At 39.1% G+C, this 24,326-nt stretch overlaps 1 protein-coding gene across 23 annotated transcripts in view; it reads right to left on the reverse strand.

The window, feature by feature from the left end:
* ARPP21 (cAMP regulated phosphoprotein 21) overlaps nucleotides 1-24,326 on the reverse strand; it is a 181,253-nt gene that overhangs the window by 63,416 nt on the left and 93,511 nt on the right. For 13 of the 23 annotated variants that reach the window (XM_060308035.1, XM_060308034.1, XM_060308048.1 and 10 more), the window contains 4 exons: nucleotides 22,412-22,449; nucleotides 20,446-20,505; nucleotides 15,935-16,167; nucleotides 5,719-5,952 (listed from right to left, as the gene is read on the reverse strand). In XM_060308035.1, the coding sequence (XP_060164018.1) occupies nucleotides 5,719-5,952; nucleotides 15,935-16,167; nucleotides 20,446-20,505; nucleotides 22,412-22,449 (565 nt within the window). The remainder of the gene's footprint in view (nucleotides 1-5,718; nucleotides 5,953-15,934; nucleotides 16,168-20,445; nucleotides 20,506-22,411; nucleotides 22,450-24,326) is intronic. The other 10 variants (XM_060308050.1, XM_060308045.1, XM_060308049.1 and 7 more) reach the window with 5 other exon arrangements.

Below are 24,326 nucleotides of genomic sequence, written 5' to 3' on the forward strand. Positions count from 1 at the left end.
GAAAGAGCAGTGGACTTGATTTCAGCTCAGTTAGGAACTGACATGAAAGCTTTAGCAGTCCCCAAATTTTCAGTACCCTCCCAAATATTTATATACTTGTGTATGTGTGTATGTATGCAACAAGTAACCTTACGTGCTGCATATTCAAGAACATACCCGCCAGAACCACAGGAGTTCTAACAACAGTTTCATAACCAATCACAACACGATGTGATGGAAAAGCAAATGTGCCAGAATTTTAGTCAGAGAACAATGACTAAATTTAGAGGTTTTTTTTTTTTTTTTTTAAATGTTCTTCATAAGCACTTGTTTTCCTATCACTGTTACTTAATTTTAGCTATATTTTATTGTTTTAAATTATTGTTCTTTTTTCCAAAATAACTCTTCTGAATTTAAAATCTGCAACCCATTTTTTTTTTCCCCTGCAAAACCCAGCAGTTTGGGAAAGGATGAAAAAAAGGTCAATTTAAAAAAATCTATTAGCCCATTTGGGGTTCTAATCCTTACTTGTCTCCTCTCTGTGTATCTTAATAGGGAAGAGGAAAATTTTAGGTACCGAACATTTAAAAAAAATTATCACAGCAACTTCATACAAAATCATTTCAAAGTCAACCTCACTCTAAGCTCACACACACACACGGATGGAAAACTAAAAAGAAAAGGCTCTTTACTATGTCTGTGACTTTTGATTTACCCCAGTGAGAATTAAGGAAGTGTGAAAAACTGACCATATTTAGGGTGAAAATATAACAGCAAAATATTCAGATGCCATTTTCGATAAATTTTAGACCCTCTGTTTAAAATATTATTATTGTGCTGTGGACCAGAAGAAAGAAATATTTCTAAATAACCGCATGTGGAAAGTACTAAGAATTCACTTGGGTAGAGAGAGATGGCAGGTTCTTCTAGAAAGAGAAGGTAGTATAAAAGGTTGATTCTTATGCTCACCAAGGAATGGTGGAGAGAACTGAGGAAAATGAAAGAAGTCAGATGGATGCCAGGGAAGAGACCAAAAACAATTTTCTAAGAGGGCCGGGATGACTGACTGTTGGTTTTCAAGTCAGGCTACGGTGGCTTCTCGGTATTCTACCTTGTTTACCAATCCAGATGCAATTACGACTGAATCCAGGCAATTAGCTTGAATGACAGTGGCTGAAAATCAAAAGAGAAAGACTCACTAGCTCTAGGACTATTCCGCTTAGCAGACGTTTTCATGTCAGAACTGCGGAAGCATGTCCAGCAGGCCTTGGAATGGGTGTTAGCAGGTAAAGAGAGTGTAGTGACAGAGGTAAGCCAGTGTGGTGAGCTGAGCCAGGGCAGAGAAAAGGATTGAATGCAGAGCGTCCGTCGCTCTCAAATACATAACTTTAGGTGAAAAACGTCTCCACTATTCACATCAATGTGTGTAATGTGCAGCAGACGTTATGTTACTAATATATAATGATTGAGCCCCTGCATGGTGACTAAAGCTTTGTTACCCATTCCAGGGATGCAAAACAAAAGACGAGAAACTAAGTAGGACTCCTCCTCCCAAAGAGCTTACCAATGTGCTGGTAATAAGGAAATGAATCCAAGGGCAGTTCACACTAGAAGCAAAGTAATCATATGCTCTTGGTTTCCAATACCAAAGCACTGCTACCATGTACCCGGCAGAAGGGTATTATTTAAAAAGAAAGGGAAGGGATGATGGGAAAAATATTTTCCTTTCCTAGTCCTTAGAAGGTGAGCAATCAAATGATTAGGGAGCTGATGATTATGGATAAGCAGAGACTGATTCAGGACTTGCAAAGATACATTTCTAGACAGCACACAAAAACTTCATGGTGCATTTAATCGAAAGGTGGAAGCACTTTGGATAAATCGATTCTAGAAGTCCTGTGAAAAACAAAAACAGCATAGTTTATGGAAGCATTTGAAAGAGACCAGCCCTCAAAGGCGGCTCAAAGTCAAGTCCCTGCAGATGGCGTGTTCTTCCATCTCATGCTCTTGGACTCCTGCCAGATGAAAGCAAAGCAAAATGGCAAAACAACACACACGGCACTAACGAGCACTTGAGGGATGCCAACACCTGTTGACATCTCTGGATAGCACTGAGTTGAAAGAAAATAGCCAAAGATGAGCTTTCAGCTAGAAATTTCCAAACTGAGGCTGAGTCCAAGACGGCTGGAGGAAGATCATTCTCAAGAGTCAAACCCAGGCTTGCCTGGCAAGGATGAAGATGTGGTCCAGGGATAACTTTGAGAAAGAGCCTCTGATTCCCTCATCCAGATGCCTGCAAAGCAAAGAAACAACAGCCAACGCAGGTTTAGAGTTGGAAATGGACCAAATGGGAGCTGAGTCTAAAGCCAGGCGAAATAAAAAGTCCTGGTTGTATCTGGGGAGCCACAAGAATGTATGTGAGTGGCTTGGTTTCAGCTGCCAAACATTCAGTTCCTAGTAAGAGCCCGGTCAATTGTGCTGACAAAGGAAATTTCATTTTTGTTTCATTTAATAGACAAATGACTGGCAGGCACCTTAGTATTTCAAATCATTGCTTGTCTTATTACTGCTTAAGACAGATATTTAATCAATCATTGTTTTACATATGAGGGACATTCTCAAATATATGACATTGGATGAAAAGCTGCTCTATTATCCACATTAGCATATATGATGAATAGTAGATATTGTTTCAAAAATATGTAATTGTTGAGGACCTTTGTTATCCACTCTAGGGAGGCCAAAAATATAACCAAGTACGGTTCCTCCCCACAGGCTCATGAATGTGCAGGTAACAGGGAAATGTAGCCAAGGGCAATTCACATAAGAAGCAAAGTAGTCATATGCTCTGGGCTGCTTATACCAAAGTGTTCCTACCACATATTTGGCAGAGAGTATTTAGGAAAAGGTAAGAGGTGTGGATTCTAGGGGAACACAGCAATGCCAGAGAAAGATGAGCTTCAGCCCAAAGGAGGCAAATTTCCAGTTTCAATAGTAGAGTCAAATAAGTGATCAGATAGCCTGATAGACAGACATGCACATGACTCACCACAGATACATATACACATACATATATATGATACGTGATAGATGTATACGTACATTCATATGTGCTGGCGTCTGTGTGTGTGTGTGTGTGTGTGTGTGTGTGTGTGTGTGTGTGTGTTTTGGTCATGCCACATGACTTATAGGATCTTAGATCCCTGACAAGGGATTGAACCTGGAGCCACGTCAGTGAAAGCCTTAAGTCCTAACCACTGGACCACCAGGGAACTTCTGTTCATATTTTTTTAATTAATTAATTAATTAATTAATGGATGCATTGGGTCTTTGTTGCTGCCTGCGGGCTTTCTCTAGTTGCAGCGAGCGGGGGCTACTCTTCGTTGCAGTGCGCGGGCTTCTTATCGTGGTGGCTTCTCCTATTGCAGTGCATGAGCTCTATGCACGCGGGTTTCTGTAGTTGTGGCGCATGGGCTTAGTTGCTCCTCGGCATGTGGGATCTTCCCAGACCAGGGATCGAACCCGTGTCCCCTGCATTGGCAGGCGGATTCTTAACCACTGTGTCACCAGGGAAGTCTCCCCACGCATATTTTTAATTGACAAAAATAAACACATTCTGGGAAAAAAGAAATATCACAATTCACCTTACATCCCACCACTCAATCACAGAATAGAATAGTACATCTTCCTCCTGGTCGAGGGATAGTTTTATGTCTAGCATTTGTCAGATCAGAGATGTGTGTAGGGAAACTCTGTTGTTCAACAGTATTATCGGATCCTTTTCTTTAGTTAGGATCCTTTTGCAAAGGATAAATTTTAATAACAGCTCCAAATTACTCATTCCAATTTGTAATTGGGGCTTGGCACCAAGAGCACATTCTTTCCTTTTCTATAAACAAGATTATAGATGATAATATACACATACACACACACATCCACGCTTTCATTACAAATCATATTCCTGCGCTGTACCCTAAAAAATACTCTTTTGAGCTTTCCCGAAATACTCCGCAATTTTGGTTAAAACATAACACTCAAAACTATGCTTAGTGGCTACTCTTGTCTACAAACCTTCCATCTCAATTAAAAGTGAAAGAATTAAAGCTGACAGAGTCAGATCATACTTTGATCTGTGCCCAGAGTAATGAATATGATCCTGGTTTTCTTTTCATTTCCTTTATAGTGCTTACACTGATCCAGATATCTAATATTCTCCTTAGAAGTATCTAATCTGAAAGCTTTCAAATGGTTTTCAATAAAATGATTATGCCTCCTTTTCCTTCAAATTTGTGGCATTTTCAAAATGTCTCAATCAAACACCATTCCTTAAGAATGTGCCATATGTTTTCATGAAAATGTGGCAATTATTCAAGTAACTATTTTACTGTCATGCTTCTCTGAATTTCCTACTTATTAGTAGCACTAGACATGTGAGAAGATTGAGCCAGATCACTTTTATGAGATTCCCATCCAGCGCTGCATTTTTAAGTAATCTAAACCAAACCTCAGATATATTTTGAGAAAATTCATTTTTTTTTTCAATCTCTTTCAAAGGTTTCTAGAGAAGTGACTTGTCAAATCAAGCCTTCTAACCCAGGGTTTACCAGCCCTGGCACGACTAACATATTGGGCTGGATAATCTTCCTGTGTCAGGGGCTGTTCTGTGCATTGTAAGATGTTTAGTAGCATCTCTGGTCTCTACCTTCTTAGATGCCAGTAGCAGCCCCTCCTCCCTAGGTCATGATAATCAAACTATCTGCAGATATTGCCAAATGGCCTTGGAGGCATGGAAAAATTGCCTCTGGTTGAGAAGTTCCCCCCATGAAGCAGGTGTTCATCAGTCTATTTGCCCAATGCTCTGGGTCCTCTGAAATTAGTGTGGAAGTTAACTGACCACAGGAGAAATTTAAAAAGTAAAAAACGTAAGATGTACAAACTGTTAGGTATAAAACAAACCACAAAGATATACTGTACAACACAGGGAATATAGCCAATATTTTACAATAACTATAAATGGGGCATAACTTTTAAAAATTGTGAACCACCATATTGTATACCTGTAACTTATATAATATTGTAAAACTATACCTCAATTTAAAAAAAGTAAAAAAATGGCCATTCATCATGAAAGAAACAATAGTCATGAAGTTGCCGATTTTCCAAACCCCACCAAAACCTGTCTAATCCTAAAATCCCTAAAATACATAAGAACTTGCCCTCTGTATTCTCTTGCCACTGCTGTTCCTTATTTCCCAGTGGGAGTTGCATGGAGTTCTAAGGTGGGAAGTCAATTTCTGTAGTGAAGAATCTGCTCCAACTGAGATCTCAAGTTCCTGAAATATCTTGGATGCAAAAATGCTTTTGACACAACAACAAGCTAACCACGGATTTGGTCTGAGAAACATCAATTTTCAATTAGTACATCCTGATTCTTCACTCCATGGTTTCTTATCTTAGCTCCTGGGAATACGTGAGAGACACCGTGCTCAAGGAAGAGGACACAGAGAAAAGCGGATATTTCTGGGAAGTATCTGTATTTCGATTTACATACCAATATTGATAACGATACAGAGATATAGATTCCAGCTCTCTATAGATCTGCTCTTCCTAAATCAAGACCCTACACAACAACCCACGCACCAGGAATTTTCAGAACACTTGCTAGCAAAGTTATAAGCTCAAACACAAGAATAAACCTCTGATATTATGTCTCAGCCAAAGCAGAGGTAATGAACGAACCTGTATGTGGATTAAGAAGGATGCTTCCGGGTGGGATGCCTGTGGCAGCTTCGAGTGGAAGGAGGATGTAGCTGGTGCTGCTGTGAGCGACCTGGCCTCCCATCCCATTCTCTGGGTAGGTCACACAGCCGGGAGAAGTGGCTGCCACGCCCGAGACCAGCGGTGAGCTCTGGAGAGGTGGATGGGTACGCGACAGCGATCCTGACGAGCCTGCACTGCTGGACGACTCAGAACCTACCAGAGAGACACAAATCAACAAATCATTCCACACGGAGGAGAGGAAAGAAACCACTACTTAGTGTAAAGAATCCATCACTAAAGAATTTGAGGTGAGCACTGCAGGATGAGATTAACTAATGCCCCTCCCACATTTGATTGAAATATTTGCTGCATATTTTTCAGATGTGTCAGATTTCTAGGAAAAGAGAGATTAAGAATGAGCTCTCTCTTTCCGGCTTCTCACATGCCACTAGGGTGATGAATTGGTAAATGGTACCATAAAGCTGGGAACTCAGGGCCTGAAAACTCCCATTTCCCTGAGTAACTAATGAAGTGGAAATGTCTCACTGAGCTGGAGTTACGACAGTAAAATGACTGGGATGGAGGTTAAAGAGACTGCAGTTTAAGGAGGAGTCTGTGGTCACGCAGATGGTTCTTTTCCCTCAAATGTGAGTAGAAGAACTCGCTCATTCCTATTAGAAATGCTTAAGAGCTGCACTGTACCTCCCATACTCACAGAAGTCTTGTTAATATGACCAAGAGGTGAACCAAGGAGGGCTTGGCCGTCATGATATTGACTGAGCATCCTTCAGATGACACAGAAGAGTAGAATCATGGGGAGATTTGTGGACTGTAGATTCCTCAAACATGTAAGTAACTGGGTCAGTGTGCAGAAGCTCCCAAGATGGAATCCAGCCCTAATCATCTCCCTTTCCCTCCAATGTGGACAAGAAAAGCTACAGCCCACGTCCATTAGGCACCAGCCACTCTTCACTGCAACCAGAGCCAAGCAGCTCCAGCACCCTTGACTGTGGCTGTTCTGGGCTCTGAATATTAACCAGAGCCTCAGAGAGAAAATGCACTGAGCAAAATTTCTCTATCTGTGAATTCAAACTAACAGATGGATTGAGTGACATCATAGTTTGAAAGAACGGAGTATAAGAAACTTTAAAAACTATCAGCCCACATTATTGACTTATGTCATTAAAAATGCATTATTCTGTGTCATTAGAGGTTAACACATATAAGGAATAGTTAAGATTGTTTAGAAGATTCTAAAATGTGCCCTTAAACTGAAGACCTTTTTTTTTTCTGAACACAGATTCTTTTATTAAACCATTTTTTTTCAAAGTGATATTTAGTATAATGCCTTATAAATTATCTTTCTGCAAAACATAAAGAGGAAAAATATTCTGTACAGTGGATACTGGGAAGAATATAAGTAACAAAATAACATGTGATGAAGTTTATCTTTGAAATGATATGGCTTTTAGTTCTACTATCTGTTTTTGTTATGTTCCTTCTAAAATTCTCAGCATTTTTAATAATAAAAAGTGTGGCTGACGTATGAATTTCAACTCTACAGCCCTAACTTATTCCAGTACTAATAAGTGGTTAAAGGAATAGTAAGTGATTTGTCATCTTTAATGAGAATATGGAGTTCTAAATTATGGTAAATTGAAGACCTTTTTATTTTATTTTTATTGAAAAATTTTTTATTCTATATTGGAGTATAATTGATTAACAATGTTGTGTTAGTTTCAGGTGTACAGCAAGTGATTCAGTTATACATATACATGTGTCTACTCTTTTTCAAGTTCTTAAATACATGAGAGGAATACAACATGTGATTGCAGAGAAGAGGGGCCATTGGAGAGTGTGGTAATTTTTGAGAAGAAGGACAGTGATATTTACTGAGCATTTAGTATGTGCGGGTAACCTGATAAACATTGTAATCATAAGGACTATACTGCCTAGATAGATAGGGAAATGGAAGCACAGAAAAGGCAGCTAACTCAAGTCAACTCATACAGGTAGACAGTGACAGAGCTGGGATGTGATCCAGGCAGAATGATCTAGATTTAACCATGACCCAACACCGACTGCCACCAGTGTTCTCAGGTGGGAAACTTCTCTGCTTTTTCCATGACTTTATTATTCAGAATGATCAAGTTTCAGATGAATTCAGGATGTTCCATCTAACTAATGCTGATGGGCTTCTGAATAATGTATGGGCAGAAAAATGAAGGATAAAAGGAAATGTGGAAATACTAAGAGTAGTTTTCAGACCACATGGCTGACACGTCTGATCCTGCAGTCACTGCCCCAGTGCGTGCGTTTGTGGACTTGTGCCCATGATTTGATGCTACAGCCCAAGTTTGACACTTAGCAGCGTCAACAACAACAGCAAGAACAGTAATAATACAATAACACTTCCTGACCCCAGACGACGAAGCTCATACACAACTGACTCAGCCCACATCCAGGCTGAGGGGTTAGACAGTAAGAAAAAGTCGGGGCTAACAAGGCATCCAACACCATGCTGGGTGTGTGCACTGGTGGTGGAGATTGATACACAGAGACTAACGTGCCTCAACAAAATCCAAAAGATGACTTCATTTTGGCTTTTAGAAGATGGCCATTCATCACTGATTGACAATATTTCCTTCTGCTGGCTGAGAAAAAGCAGCAGCTTCAACAGGAATAATGAGGAGACAAGGTAAAGATAATGGAAATGATTTGATCCCACAGGTTAAAAGAAGGGAAGGAGGAAAATCAAATTTGGCTTAAACTCTCAACACTTGCAAAGATGGAGGCAGTCAGACCTCCCTGGAGCGATGGCTCAGCAATCACCCTGCAGGCTGGCTGGTGTATAACCAGCTCTGACCAGTTTCTAAACATCCATCACCTAGAATCAGGTAAAGCAGTATTCGACACGTAGCCAGCATTACTGAAATTCTTGATCAAAAATGGCTGCTACCAATGGTGATAAAAGGCACAGGACTAGAAGTGTTCACAGATTAAAAAAAAAATTAATATTTGAGAACTTTACTACTTTGGGTGCTGAGAGTGGTTTGTGTTTCCTCGTTTAGGGACTTAGTGACAGCAACGGCAAATATTTAAACAGTATGTCTATGTGATAAACAGTGTTAATCACGTTATATGAATTATCTAATCTACTTTTCATAGCAACCTCATTTTGCAGCTGAGAGCTGATCCTCAGAGACATTAAGTAAATTTCCCAAGTGCAGTTAGTGCGTGGAGGAGTCTGAGTTCAAACCCAGGCAACGCAACTTCAGGGACCAAGCTTGAAGCCTGCAGGTCATGTGTTTACCCTAAAGTCATTCCAGCAAGAACCAGGTAGGACCAGGGCCCTGACCAGGCCTATGCCAAGTTCTAGGAGATACTGCACAGAAATTCAATGCTACTCATAATGGGATGCTCAGAAATTGAAGCTGGACCCTGAGGGGCAGCTGGTGGGAGGTGTAGACCAAAGACACTAGGGTGGCTGGGTGAAAGCCTCAGATGAACCCTCAAGAGGGACACAGGAAAAGGGAAAAATGGGAAGAGATTGGAAAAGAGATCATAAGGCAAAGCAAAATAGAAATCCAGGAAAGGGATGGGGCAGAAAGGAAAGGGCAAGGGAAGAGTCCCTTGGAGGAGGGAATGAGCATTCACTCCCCAGGGAGGAAGCACGCTGAGTTGTGGTTCCAGTTCTGCCAGAACTAGTTGTATTTCCTTCAGGAAGTGACATTTTCTTTAGACCTCAATGTCCTCTTTGTAAAATATAAGCCACCAGATTAAATGATGAGTATAGCTGAGGATGATGCCCTTGAAGTTCCCCTCAGTTTAACTATACTTTAAATAGGTTTCTTTCTGATTACAGGCCCTTTACCTCCCTTTTCTCAGCGCATCTCTGCTCCTCAATAGATGCAGAGAAAGCTTTCGACAAAATTCAACACCTATTTATGATAAAAAGCCTGCAGAAAGTAGGCATAGAGGGAACTTTCCTCAACATAATAAAGGCCACATATGAAAAACCCAGAGCCAACATCGTCTTCAATGGTGAAAAACTGAAAGCATTTCCACTAAATCAGGAACAAGACAAGGTTGCCCACTCTCACCACTCTTATTCAACATAGTTTTGGGAGTTTTAGCCACAGCAATCAGAGAAGAAAAAGAAATAAAAGGAATCCAAATCGGAAAAGAAGAAGTAAAGCTGTCACTGTTTGTAGATGACATGATACTATACATAGAGAATCCTAAAGATGCTACCAGAAAACTACTAGAGCTAATCAATGAATTTGGTAAAGTAGCAGGATACAAAATGAACGCACAGAAATCTCTGGCATTCTTATACACTAATGATGAAAAATCTGAAAGTGAAATTAAGAAAACACTCCCATTTACCAGTGCAACAAAAAGAATAAAATATCTAGGAATAAACCTACCTAAGGAGACAAAAGACCTGTATGCAGAAAATTATAAGACACTAATGAAAGAAATTAAAGATGATACAAATAGATGGAGAGATATACCATGTTCTTGGATTGGAAGAATCAACATTGTGAAAATGACTCTACTACCCAAAGCAATCTACAGATTCAATGCAATCCCTATCAAACTACCACTGGCATTATTCACAGGACTAGAACAAAAAATTTCACAATTTGTATGGAAACACAAAAGACCCCGAATAGCCAAAGCAATCTTGAGAAAGAACAATGGAGCTGGAGGAATCAGGCTCCCTGACCTCAGACTATACTACAAAGCTACAGTAATCAAGATAGTATGGTACTGGCACAAAAACAGAAATATAGATCAATGGAACAGGATAGAAAGCCCAGAGATAAACTCACGCACATATGGTCACCTTATCTTTGATAAAGGAGGCAAGAATATACAGTGGAGAAAAGACAGCCACTTCAATAAGTGGTGATGGGAAAACTGGACAGCTACATGTAAAAGAATGAAATTAGAATACTCCCTAACACCATACACAAAAATAAACTCAAAATGGATTAAAGACCTAAAATGTAAGGCCAGACACTATCAAACTCTTAGAGGAAAACATAGGCAGAACGCTCTATGACATAAATCACAGCAAGATCCTTTTTGACCCACCTCCTACAGAAATGGAAATAAAAACAAAAATAAACAAATGGGACCTAATGAAACTTAAAAGCTTTTGCACAGCAAAGGAAACCATAAGCAAGACCAAAAGACAACCCTCAGAAAGGGAGAAATTATTTGCAAATGAAGCACCTGACAAAGGATTAATCTCCAAAATTTATAAGCAGCTCATGCAGCTCAATAACAAAAAAACAAACAGCCCAATCCAAAAATGGGCAGAAGACCTAAACAGACATTTCTCCAAAGAAGATATACAGACTGCCAACAAACACATGAAAGGATGCTCAACATCACTAATCATTAGAGAAATGCAAATTAAAACTACAATGAGATATCATCTCACACCAGTCAGAATGGCCATCATCAAAAAATCTAGAAACAATAAATGCTGGAGAGGGTGTGGAGAAAAGGGAACGCTCTTGCACTGTTGGTGGGAATGTAATTGATACAGCCAATATGGAAACAGTATGGAGGTTCCTTAAAAAACTACAAATAGAACTACCATACGACCCAGCAATCCCACTACTGGGCATATACCCTGAGAAAACCATAATTCAAAAAGAGTCATGTACCAAAATGTTCATTGCAGCTCTATTTACAAGAGCCAGGACATGGAAGCAACCTAAGTGCCCTTCATCAGATGAATGGATAAAGAAGATGTGGCACATATATACAATGGAATATTACTCAGCCATAAAAAGAAACGAAATTGAGTTATTTGTAGTGAGGTAGATGGAGCTAGAGAGTCTGTCATACAGAGTGAAGTAAGTCAGAAAGAGAAAGACAAATACCGTATGCTAACAAATATATATGGAATCTAAGAAAAAAAAATGTCATGAAGAATCTAGGGGTAAGATGGGAATAAAGACACAGACCTACTAGAGAATGGACTTGAGGATATGGGGAGGGGGAAGGGTAAGCTGTGACAACGTGAGAGAGTGGCATGGACACATATACACTACCAAATGTAAAATAGATAGCTAGTGGGAAGCAGCCGCATAGCACAGGGAGATCAGCTCGGTGCTTTGTGACCACCTACAGGGGTGGGATAGGGAGGGTGGGAGGGAGGGAGACGCAAGAGGGAAGAGATATGGGAACATATGTATAACTGATTCACTTTGTTATAAAGCAGAAACTAACACACCATTGTAAAGCAATTATACTCCAATAAGGCAGGAATAAAGACGCAGACCTCCTAGAGAATGGACTTCAGGTTATGGGGAGGGGGAAGGGTGAGCTGTGACAGGGCGAGAGAGAGTCATGGGCATATACACACTAACAAACGTAGTAAGGTAGATAGCTAGTGGAAAGCAGCCGCATGGCACAGGGATATTGGCTCGGTGCTTTGTGACAGCCTGGAGGGGTGGGATAGGGAGGGTGGGAGGGAGGGAGACGCAAGAGGGAAGACATATGGGAACATATGTTTATGTATGACTGATTCACTTTGTTATAAAGCAGAAACTAACACACCAATTGTAAAGCAATTATACCCCAATAAAGATGTTAAAAAAAAAAAAAAGATGTTAAAAAAAAAAAAGATGCAAATCTTCTCCCAGCCTTTTATCAGTTTTACAACACGGGAAGGTCTTTCTTAAGGACTTGGGAGCCATCCCTTTGAAGTGAAGTCCTCAAGAAAAACGGTGCCTTTCTCTGCAAGTCTCAGCACCAGTCTTATCAAATTGACCAATCAGCTCTTTAAGGCCCTCTAGCTCATTTACAGACTCTCCTGCCTTTGTTTCAGCAGGGTTGAGTTTAGTTTCTCTCCCCTACTGCAACAGTCTTGACCTCTATTGAATTAGTTATGGGTAAAGTCTTCCCTGCCTCTTTAACTCATCAGATGCAATTTTTCTTTTACAGGGACCCTGAACCATGAGTATTTTTCTCTCCTGAGTTTGAGAAAATGTTTCCAGATCCAAGTGTCAGAGTTCAGTAGAATAACCTAAAGCTTCTGAAATTACGAGGGAAAAAGAATATCCAGGATGCATTCGTGTAGTGACAAAAATAAACACGGAGAAGAGGAAGTGATGGAAAGATGAGGCATCTTGCACTGGCTCCAGAAATACCCCAGGGCATAGACCAGGAAGGTAACAACAACAAGGATACCCTTGCCTCCAGAAAACAAGATGCCAGGCCATGTAAAATGGTGAAAACAAAACGGAAGGCTATCTTATTTCTCCAGAGCAGTTGTTTCTCAAGCTTGGTTTGTAGAGAAGCCATCTGTGCTTGAACAAATTCTTCTTGTGAGTCTGATGCAGCTAAAGTCGAGAAGCCCTGCTCTGGACATCAAGAGAGAAGGATGGTAGTAAAACAACATGGTGTAGCCAGTGTGGAAAGAAACATATCACACACTTATTTCTCAACCCCATGTTCATGGCAGCACTATTTACAATAGCCAAGACATGGAAGCAACCTAAATGTCCATCGACAGATGAACAGATAAGACGATGTGGTACATATATACAATGGAATATTACTCAGCCATAAAAAGATTGAAATAATGCCACCTGCAGCAACATGGATGGACCTAGAGATGATCATACTAAGTGAAGTAAGTCAGAAAGAGAAAGACAAATACCATATGATATCACTTATATGTGGAATCTATAAAAACAATACAAGTGAACTTATTTACAAAAAAGAAACAGACTCTCACACTTTGAAAACAAACTTATGGTTTCCAAAGAGGGAAGGGTGGGGAGGGATAAATCAGGAGGTTGGGATTAACAGATACACACTAATATATATAAAATCGATAATCAACAAGGACCTACTGTATAGCACAGGGGACTCTACTCAACACTCTGTAATAACCTATACGGGAAAAGAATCTGAAAAAGAATTCAGTTATATGTATAACTGAACCACTTTGCTGTACACCTGAAACTAACACAACATTGTAAATCAACTATACCCCAATATAAAATAAAAATAGATTTAAAAACCCAACCAACCAAACAAAAAAACCCAACATGGTGTGGCCAGTGTGGAAAGAAATAGATATCACACACACTTCTCTCTCAACCCCATCGCCACTACCAAGAAACAGCTGGGGTCGCAGTGCAAGCGCCATTCAAGTCCTCTTCCCAATGAGGATGTGATGAAATCAGCTGTCTCCACAGGCCTGCACTGGATAGGTGACCACTGCTGTGCTCAGTGCAGGGGGTACAATAAGAGAAATACAGCCCAGATCTCAAGAGGATGTGCTTGTGCATTCTAACTTCAGTTGATATGCTTTTCCCCAAATGTAGCAAAACATGTTTCCCACCTGGAAAGAGTCTCATTATTAACTATTTGAAGCTAGAACCTATGTAATTAGAGGAGGAGAAGAATAACTTAAACGTCACAACTCCAGACTTAGTTTCTAAAATGTCAAAAAAAAGTTTGCCATTCCACTGTGAACAATAAAGTAAAAAATCAGAAACTTGTGTGGTTCTGAAGCTCCATGACAGCAAAATTGACAGCTTTGCTTCATAAAACCATCTTGGGAGATTGTAAGTTTGTTTTGACATCCTATCTTGATCCCCTTTAATTTTTTTTCTTGCCATTCCTGTATCCTGACAGGCTTTCAAATGGAGACACTTAGATGAAAAGAAAAAAAAAAAAAAATGTCTGAAGCACTTACAATTTCTAATCATTCTTCAAAGAACATGGCATTTTAGCATTCTTGAAGTGTTTTAAATGTTTCCAAAGAGCTTTGCTTTGGAGATGATTGGTGGTTGGTGTGTGGAGAAGGACGATTAATTTAAAAATCTTAAGAGCTCTTTGGGTGTGCTGGAATTTTTAAGTGCACCATTTAAGGTACTTTGTTTCTGCGTTTGAAGGAGATTTAAAACTCTTTAACCTGTCTTAGTTTACAGGAACTCAAGTGTACCACAGTGGATTTTCTTGACTTCAGATTGCTGCAATAGTGGGATATAAGAGCAATTAATTAGAGGAAGAAATCAAGAATTCACCAATTGGTGAATAGAGATGACAGAAGGCAGCGCGAGCCCACCTGAATCTTTCCAAGAAGCAGAATATATACATAAAGTAGTGGCTGAGACTAAATGCTATTAATTTTCTGCCTATGTAGGAAAACACAAGATAATTTCTTAGGAAGCACTTGTCAACAACATAATTATGTTAAACCATTAGCATAATGAGCCGAGATTTCACAAAGAGGCTCCCCAGCGTTAGTGAGAAGCTTGGTTGGGAAAGTATTCACAGTGGAGGGCTGCCCGTGTTTTACCTCTGCTTGGCGTTGTCCATTCAGCATTTCCCCTCGGGGCCCTGGACTCCCACTCACTGCACATGCAGGCTATGAATGCACCAGTATGAATGCAAACCTCAACTACCTATGTCAAAAGATCACTATTCGGGCTTCCCTGGTGGCGCAGTGGTTGAGAGTCCGCCTGCCGATGCGGGGGACACGGGTTCGTGCCCCGGTCCGGGAGGATCCCACATGCTGCGGAGCGGCTGGGCCTGTGAGCCATGGCCGCTGAGCCTGCACGTCCGGAGACTGTGCTCCGCAATGGGAGAGGCCACAACAGTGAGAGGCCCGCGTACCGCAAAAAAAAAAAAAAAAAAAAAAAAAAAAAAAAATCACTATTCACTTACAAGAAAAAAACGGGAAAAAAGAAGATGCATGCACCTAGCTACTTGGAGACTTGAAAATTTCTGAGGCTCTCTTTCCTTATCCTATTCCTTATCTTTAAGGAATAAATCATAATATTGCATTTTTAAAAATAGCTAACTTGGTTAAATAGCCGCCTTGTGCAGGTGCCTTGGTAACTGATTTTATATAAATGGTCAAATTTAAACTTACAATAGTCTACTGAGGGGAGTTACAGTATCATTCTATTACCACCCACATTTTATAGATAAGGAAATTGAAGATTAGAGAGGTTAATAATTGGACCCAGGCACACAGCTCGCAAGAGGCAGTATTGTTATTTCAATTGCACCTTCTGACTTTTTTGCTATGCCAGTGATTAATATTCACATCATTATCTTCAGTTGAGGGAAGTCAGTGAGAGCGCTGACTGCACAGCTTGGGTGGAATCAGAGGAAACTATCACAGAACATAAACCCATTCAGTACTAACTACCTGCTTTGGACAGCTTCCCGGTACTCCTGCTACTGGATGTGCTGTCACCCCTGGTCAGCACCGTGATGCCCCCAAAACTCGCCGTCTTGGTCATGGCAGGCTTGAGATTGCGGTTGGAGCTGTCAGAATCTGTGCTGCTCCAGGCTCTTTGGTGGTCGGACCACTTGAGTTCATTCTCCGAGCTGCTCTGCCGACTTCCAGATGTTCTCCCCGAGCTGTCTCTGTTGCCCCTGGAGTGTGGCCATCAGAAAGATGCACGGCACAGCATTAGATTCCGAGAGCAGAACGGACACAGAGCGGGACCTTTCTTGTAAGAACCGTCTACACAAGACCCTTCTTGTCAACCCTTTCCTTGACACCTGTCGCCTCACAAACAGCGCACAGACACCTTGTTGATGTACAGACAGACAGGTAACACATCACACAAACACTCATGCTACAAACGAAAAACCAAACCTAGAAATGTCACATGGTCCCTCTGCCAGTGAAGGGGAAACAACAAGAAAAATAGGATATAAGATATAATTGGTAACTTCTCTTGTGGAGAGGAGAGAGGAAGGTAAATTCTCCTGACCCAAATCAACAATGACTCAGTGTTTGAAAGCAATTATGATGTTAAATGATCCTAAAAGCAACTCCCACCGAAGAAGAGTTTCGTCTTTCCCTTTAGCATTAAGTAATTGGACCATGGTAAAATACACAGTTTCAAAGAAGCCATTTACTAATTTAGTTGCTAACTATATTATATACATATTAAGGCTTTGGCAGACAGCACAGAGATCACAGGAATTCCTCTGTTAACCTTTGGTGAGAATTTTGCCCAGTGAGTTTAACCTTCACGGGCAGAGGAAAGAGCCCTTTAATACCTTTCACACAGAAAAATTCGTGATAATAACAACAGTGCGAACACTACACTGACACGAAACTTTCCAAGGAGATCAATGGGAATAACAAAATAGCTCCATAGATGAAATGACACATTTGTTCAAAATTCAAATAGAAAAGGATTGAACTTATTGGAAGAGATCCAACAGTCAAAAGTCATTTTTGAAGACTACAGAGTATTTCTAAGCAGTGTGCAAAACTGCATGTATTTTATAGAGAAAGTTGATGAAATTTGCATTTTCATTGGTTTCCAACTGCTTAAAGAGTGACTTGGTTACTATTTTTCAAAGGCTTTTCTGCAGTTTGGAAATAATGGATCATCAAAATATTCTAAGATTCTCGTGGATTATGAATAAGCAAAGGGGACAAAAACCATGGGCAATAGATATAACCCCTAATTTCATATCACTGTGCAATGTGATAGAAATCTTGATCACAGTGGTGAATAGCAGTTTTATTAATATTCTTCTAAAGACAATCATGGGCTGTTGAGATGCTAGAAGTATACATATCTGATTGAAACACTCACCCACCAAATTGTACAGAAGGTATACAGAAAATTTTAGGTTTTGCTTCAACTTTACTTACTAAACGTTTTCTTTCATTTTGTGAAAACTTAAGAAGGTCAATGGATCCAGGAGATAATAAAGATGAAACAGCTAGTCTGTGATAAAGACTTTGTACAGTGAGGAGAGGAAATGCAACAGAAAATTCACAAAACAAAAAGTACTCAGAGCCCTGCTGTCCTCTCTTAATGTTTTCTTACAAACATTCTCTCTGCGTTCCGTACCTCGGGGATGGCTGGTTTTAGAAACAAGGACTATTTAAAAAAAAGACTAGTTTGTGAGTAGTATCAGACACTCACCAAGGGCCACGTGACTTTAGTTCTTAAACACCTATGAAATTCAAACAGCCCAGAGGAGACTGGGTGGAGAAAAACCAGCCCTTCAAGGTGCTCTATTCCTGATTGTTTCCCTTTAAATCTCCAAATTCAGCTTCATTCTTTTCTCATATAATTCTGATTGATTTGACCCACCCTTGACAAAGCCTGACTAAATCATTATTTAGCAACCATGAACGTACCAAGGGTGTGACAATAATCTCCCCTGTAGATAACGCAGAATATTTATTAGAGGAAAAGATTTGGAGTGGGGTCCTCAGCATACAGGATGCATCAGAAGGCAATTCCCCATATGGAGGCGATCATCACTAAAGTCCGCTTCAATTATCAACTCTGCACCTCCATGGGAGGAATTTAGACTTCCTCTAAATGCCAGAGTGGCTAAGCCTTTCTCTGCAAAGGAGGTGTCCACCACTATTCCTAAGTGCATTTTAGTGTGTTTCTAAAGCACTGCGTAGTTCCTCTAGGCTCATGTCACATCCCATAGCCAATAAGGCAACCTAAGATTTCCTTAACTTCTTCTAACTCTAATCCACTGGCTCAAATCTTCATCTCAAGTCAAGATCTGTGCGTTTTATAAAAAATGGAATTTAAGTTGTTGCTTTAGAGAGTTAGCATTAATGAGTTCAAAATAATGCATTTAATTTATGATCTCTAGATACGGATACACTGAAATCATATCTTTTACTGCTCTATCAATCATTCACCTTAACACTGGCAAGGTAAGGTCCAGAACTGAATTTCATATCTATTTGGGTGTGGAATCATAGGTATCATATCCACAAGTGCCTTCCTATACTTCCTAACAAGCCCAGTCCTAGTGTTCTTCTATTGGAAACCAGGAAGACAATGATAATGGATATCTGGCCATCAAGAGGCGTTGGCCCTCTTGTACATAACTAGAATTTGACCCCAGAGTAGTCATAAAGCACATACTCTAAGTCCTGCTTCTGTGCTGATTAACATAACTGATAACTTTTATGTCCTTCATGTCTGAACGTGACACTTTTTTTTTTTTTTTTTTTTTTTACCAAGTTAGGTATAATGTGCATTTTGAACTGCTTTTATCAGTGTGTGGATGGCTTTGTGCTAAGTCATATTCCTGAGTTTCTGTGCTTGGTAATTTTGGTGGGTTATAGCATCTGTATTTGGGATGGTTGACTTCAGTAGACGGTAGCTCTGGCTAGGGACCAGATTTGGGGCTATGTAAAACTAAATGCCTCTAGGGGTCAAGAACCCACATTTTATCTGTACTGGTCTAAACAAGCCAGGTCATGGTGTGTGACTGCACGAGCACAGATACATTCTAGTCCTTCTCTGGGCTTTCAAGGGAAAAAATGCAAGGTTATTTTCTTAATATTCAAGTGTGAAAATAAACTGTCTAATGATACAAGAGGAAGGTATTAGAGGTATAGTTCAACCTAGAAAAGTAAAGGAAGTTAAAAAAAATAGATCCTGGTTTTTTTGTTTGTTTCTGCCAAAGTGTAAAAAGAAAAGAAATTGCTCTAACTTTTCTAAGGATGAGGTCATAAGTTCAGATTTACAGCAAAAAGATATGTTCTAAGCATAGAATTCATTTACTTCTGGGTATTTCCTTTTTTCTCAGTGGTCAAGAAGTTCTGTTGGTTTGTTTGTTTTGCCTTTCCTACAACAGAGATGAATCCTAATATTCATAAAAGCACTAGCATATTAAATATATATATTAGGTAAATATATGTATTAGGTATTGAATATATATATATACACATATACATATAAAATATATATAGCGCTGTGTATCCATTGCCCTATAATGGATGGTAGAGACACATTTAATAAAGTAATGAGATAAAAAAAATTTTAATTAAAAAAATAAAGTGGGCTTCCCTGGTGGCGCAGTGGTTGAGAGTCCGCCTGCCGATGCAGGGGACACGGGTTTGTGCCCCGGTCCGGGAAGATCCCACATGCCGCAGAGCGGCTGGGCCCGTGAGCCATGGCCGCTGAGCCTGCGCGTCTGGAGCCTGTTGCTCCGCAACGGGAGAGGCCACAACAGTGAGAGAGGCCTACGTACCGCAAAAAAAATAAATAAATAAATAAAAAATAAAAATAAAGTAATGAGAGAGCGGGTATAGTACCTCTGCTTTCATGGCACTCTCTAGCCTAGTATAAAACTTTATACATATTATATAAATATATATAAAATCTATTCTCCTTAGCCCACACAGATCTTGATTTAAGCAGTTCATTATAATTGGAAACGATCCCATATCTTTCTTTAGAAATAAAATCTGTGCTTGAAAAAATATTGTTTGAAATATTATGATGGATAGTAGTGGCTAAAAATCAACTACTCAAATAGAGTTTTCATTCATTTGTTTTCCAGTGTTGGGAACGTATACACAATTGCAAGCTATAAGAGAAATTTTAACTCAGTGTAATTCACCAAAGTTGATTTGGGAATGTGAAATCAGTGTGCTGTCAAAGTTAGTCCTGGAGGAAAAAAACCCAGAAAATCCGAGGAAGAACCCTAAAGGACTGTAGACAAAGCACTTGGTTTCCCAGTCCTGTATCTCACAGGACCCCGTATGGCTTCAACACCAGCTCAGTAATAACCTTTACAAAGAGATAACCAAACATAGTTTATTTCATGAACAGAGATATTTTACACTAATACACTTATATTTAACATTGATTCCACCACATCATCTGAAAACACAGTTTTAAAAAAGTAAACCATACCAACCGAAAGAGCTGTCTTTTCTTATAGGTCTCACTGCATATGTTACTGTCTTCCAAGAGCCTACTGGAAATGAAAAACATGATTTTTATGATATAAAATCTAAGGGTACTAAATGCCCTATGTTAAATGGATGTGTACTCAACTATGGCACACCTGTCTTGCAAATCAACCCTATATGCTACAGTTTATTTTCAAGATGTAGAATTTTGCCCTAATAAATTAATGGCAGCCTGATTTTTCCCTACCCTAGGATAAAGTACCGATGCTAGACAGGAAGAAGGGAAGAAGAAACAGATGGAATGGAAGAGGAGGGGAGAATCAAAGAAATGGATATAGATATAATAGACATTTAATTAATTAAATATATCAGTTGCGATTTTTTTCTTTGGGTAATATTAGTTATTCTTTATATTTTGGGCATAGTGAAATGTGCCTTCCAAAGGCAGGTATCAAAGAAATATATTTATTTTTGTAGGGATCTATTCAGAATTTTGCTTTTGGGGACCATCAATACTTCTTCACATATGCAATGCATATTTGTGACAAATTATTGTATTGATGAATATAATCCAATTTGAATATTAGGGACACAAGTGCACTAGCAGTCTTTTCATACAAAACACAAGTATATGACAAAGATTAGGGAGTAAGTAGGGAAAATAATTGGCTGGAAGACTAGGGAATGACATGTCCTACTAAACTGAATTCTAAATGCTCACTTCGTTCTTTGGGTAAGGATATAGAATTCTGGATTGCTTCAACATCCAAATGTTGCATCCAACATCCAAATTCAATTTTGGATATAGAATTTTGGATTGCTTTAACATCCCTACGATGGTAAAGCTCACGGATTCTTAATTTACTGTAAAAAAGGAATACTTGTTGAAAACTGTATGGGTTTTTGAGGATGCTTTTGGATGCCTTGTAAAGACCTGTTCACTACTTTCATCCCTTCTTCTACAAGAGGTTATTCAGTTGAGGGTAGTTACTTGACGTTTTCTAACTGCTACTATGAATGAGGGCATTTTTTAAACCAATCCTCTTGAATGCCAGGTTTAACTTTTCTCTAAGTACTGGAATTTAATCAAATAGCCTCCATTTTAATCGATTTTATAGGGATACCCATTAAGCCAACACCTGAAATGAAATTAACCACCACTCTTTTAATGGCTACCATATTTCCAATCCAAGTTGCCCACTGTGATGCATTTTAATGTGATCAGTACAGCTAATGAGGAATTCCTTAATTCCCCTTGAAAACGTGCAATTAAATCAATGGAGCATTTTAATATCTATATCAGTTTAGAACTATTTTTAAAAGGTACATGCTAAATTTGAGAACTTCTGCTCTTATACTCAAGACTTTGTATAAATGTTTTAACACATTCATGTCATAACCACCACCTTCTCTACTAATACCCCGCCAGGTACACTGATAAATCTAGATCGGTTTAGATAAGTTTTCCAAGTTCAGCCTTTTATGAAGACAGATTATTTAGAATGAGAAACATAAAACAATACTATTCAAATTATCATCTGTGTAGCTACATAGAACGATAGGGCACAGGAAGAGGCCAATAACACCAAATACACAAGTACTTTTAGCAGCCTATTCAATAAGCCAATGAAACTGCAAGTTCTTGTCTCAACATTTATACTTTTTAATGCCTGGGGAAGGTAACAGGATTATACCTTTGGAAGGACCAGAAGTTGAGACTTTAAATAAGGAAATTGTTGAAACTTATGTTTGGAAGTAATGGAGGGAATTTTCCCCCAAAGTTAAATAGCTTTTAGACATGCTAAATAACATATATGTGTGCATATATACGTGTGTACACATAGATATATGTATTTATTTATACATATATTCAAGCACACACTTATATATGGCATATGTATATCTATGAAAAACAAGACACATGACAGACTTTGTTCCTCTAAAGACATGAAAAAGCAAATTTCATTTTACCTGTTTTCCACAAAAAGGCTTTCCTGGGAGCAAACTGACTGAAAAATAAAAAAAAGCATTGTATCAGATGTTCTGGATATGCTGAGGGAGCCCAAATCCTTGCCTGCTTTTCAAACTACTTTTCCCCTCCAAGAGGAAAAGAATTAAGAAAAATATGTACCATTTTCAGAAAAAATGGAAATAAAAAAAAGGAAAAAAAACCGGTTAGAGTTAGAAGTGTAAACCATTCTCATGCAGCTCTTTTCCATCACGGTGTCTCCAGGTTTCACATAGATTTAGCCCGTGTAGCGCCAAGGTCAGAAGAGAGATGTTGTGAACGAAGCTGCTGGAGAAACCTGTGAGCATCAGGTCCTGAGCTAGTGGTTTCCTCTAGGGCTGCCGAGATGCAGCCGCCATCAGGAGCCAAAAGGACAAGTTCAGATCAAGGCAGAGCGTGCAAACTTGGCACGATCCACCTGAGGATGGGAGAGCTGTAAAGCCACAATCCTGAAATTATGACCTGGCAACAATAAACTCTCACAACGTAAACAGATGACCTGCAAGACTCTCAAACTGAAGAGATGCTATCAAACAATCTTGGCGGGGGCAGCGGGGTGCTCAGAAAACAAGTGAGAACAAAATGAAGTTAACTGGGAAAGAATATCAAGCTCCATCTAATATATCTTAGTTTTTCACACAAAAAACCCAGTGACTTTCTTCTTAGCTTGCATTCTCTAGCACACATTTCTCTGCTATCTTGGGTTTAATATACCACTTAGGGAAGATAAAATTCCATTATCATATGTGCTCGGGAAAGGGAGATCAAATTAAATTTTAACAAACAGAGAAAGAGAAGTCTAAACAAAATATGGTGCAACAGTCCTAAAATACGACTGTGTTTAGGAACTAATATAAAACCATGTCCAAAGTACTAAGTTTGTAAATGTAAATTTACAAATGTAAAATTATACGTGTGGATTTTCTAAATGATGAATAAGTCACCTGGCTAAAGGGATAAATAGAGACTTAACAGGTCGATTTTAAGATAAAATAAAACTAAAGAAATAATAATGACCTTTCAATATTGAATTTTTGAATTAAAAATGCTGCTAATGTAACCACCGCTCAGAGATGCCAGCAGGATATTGGTTTCTTTCTACATTTTACTGGAGAAATCATTTCCTTCCACTAAGCCAAAGGGCTAGATTGGGCATAAATGTTTTTCTCAGTGGTCTGAGCATTTTAATGGGGGCATCTCTAGAACGATTTCTGTTTTAACCTCTGTGCATTTAACATGCATCCCGAAGATCAAGTGTGCAAAAATTTTATTAAACAAAAGGCAAAAACAGCCAACTAAGAAAAAAGCTTTTCAGAAAAATATCTTTTTTAAAAAATTTGACATTTAATTTTATAAAAGGAAACAAATACAGATGATGTGCCCTTGACATTATTCCTATGAGGATCTCTTTAAAGTAAGCTAAATATCCCATTGTCTTTATTTCCTTTAGTTTGGTTTCCCTACCGGTTTGAGTCAACTTTGAGCCAAGTCCTGGTATGTGACAAAAGTGAGATTGTGTCAGATATCCACGATGAATTTAATACTTTGTTATTTCTCATCTGTTGAGGTTGAAGAGAGGTCAATTACATTTAGGATGTTCTGGCTGGTACTGAATAACTGAGACTCAATTACTTCTTTGAAGGAGTTGATCAAAGACATGCTGACCTCTTCAGACTCATTAATCTAATAGCATTTGGGGGAAAGTGAAGCAGCCCAAAACTCTTTGAATTAAAAAATAAGTCACTTGCAAGTCAAAGATGATGTTCCCCATAACCAATCTCCAGAGCATCTGCCTGATTATTGTGGAAAGGTCCTAAAAAATCATCTCATCATCCATCTACCACATTTTCATAAATAAGACAAGAGACAGTTATGGGC

The sequence above is a fragment of the Globicephala melas genome, chromosome 11 (assembly GCF_963455315.2).
Source record: "Globicephala melas chromosome 11, mGloMel1.2, whole genome shotgun sequence".
Taxonomy (NCBI): Eukaryota; Metazoa; Chordata; class Mammalia; order Artiodactyla; family Delphinidae; genus Globicephala; species Globicephala melas.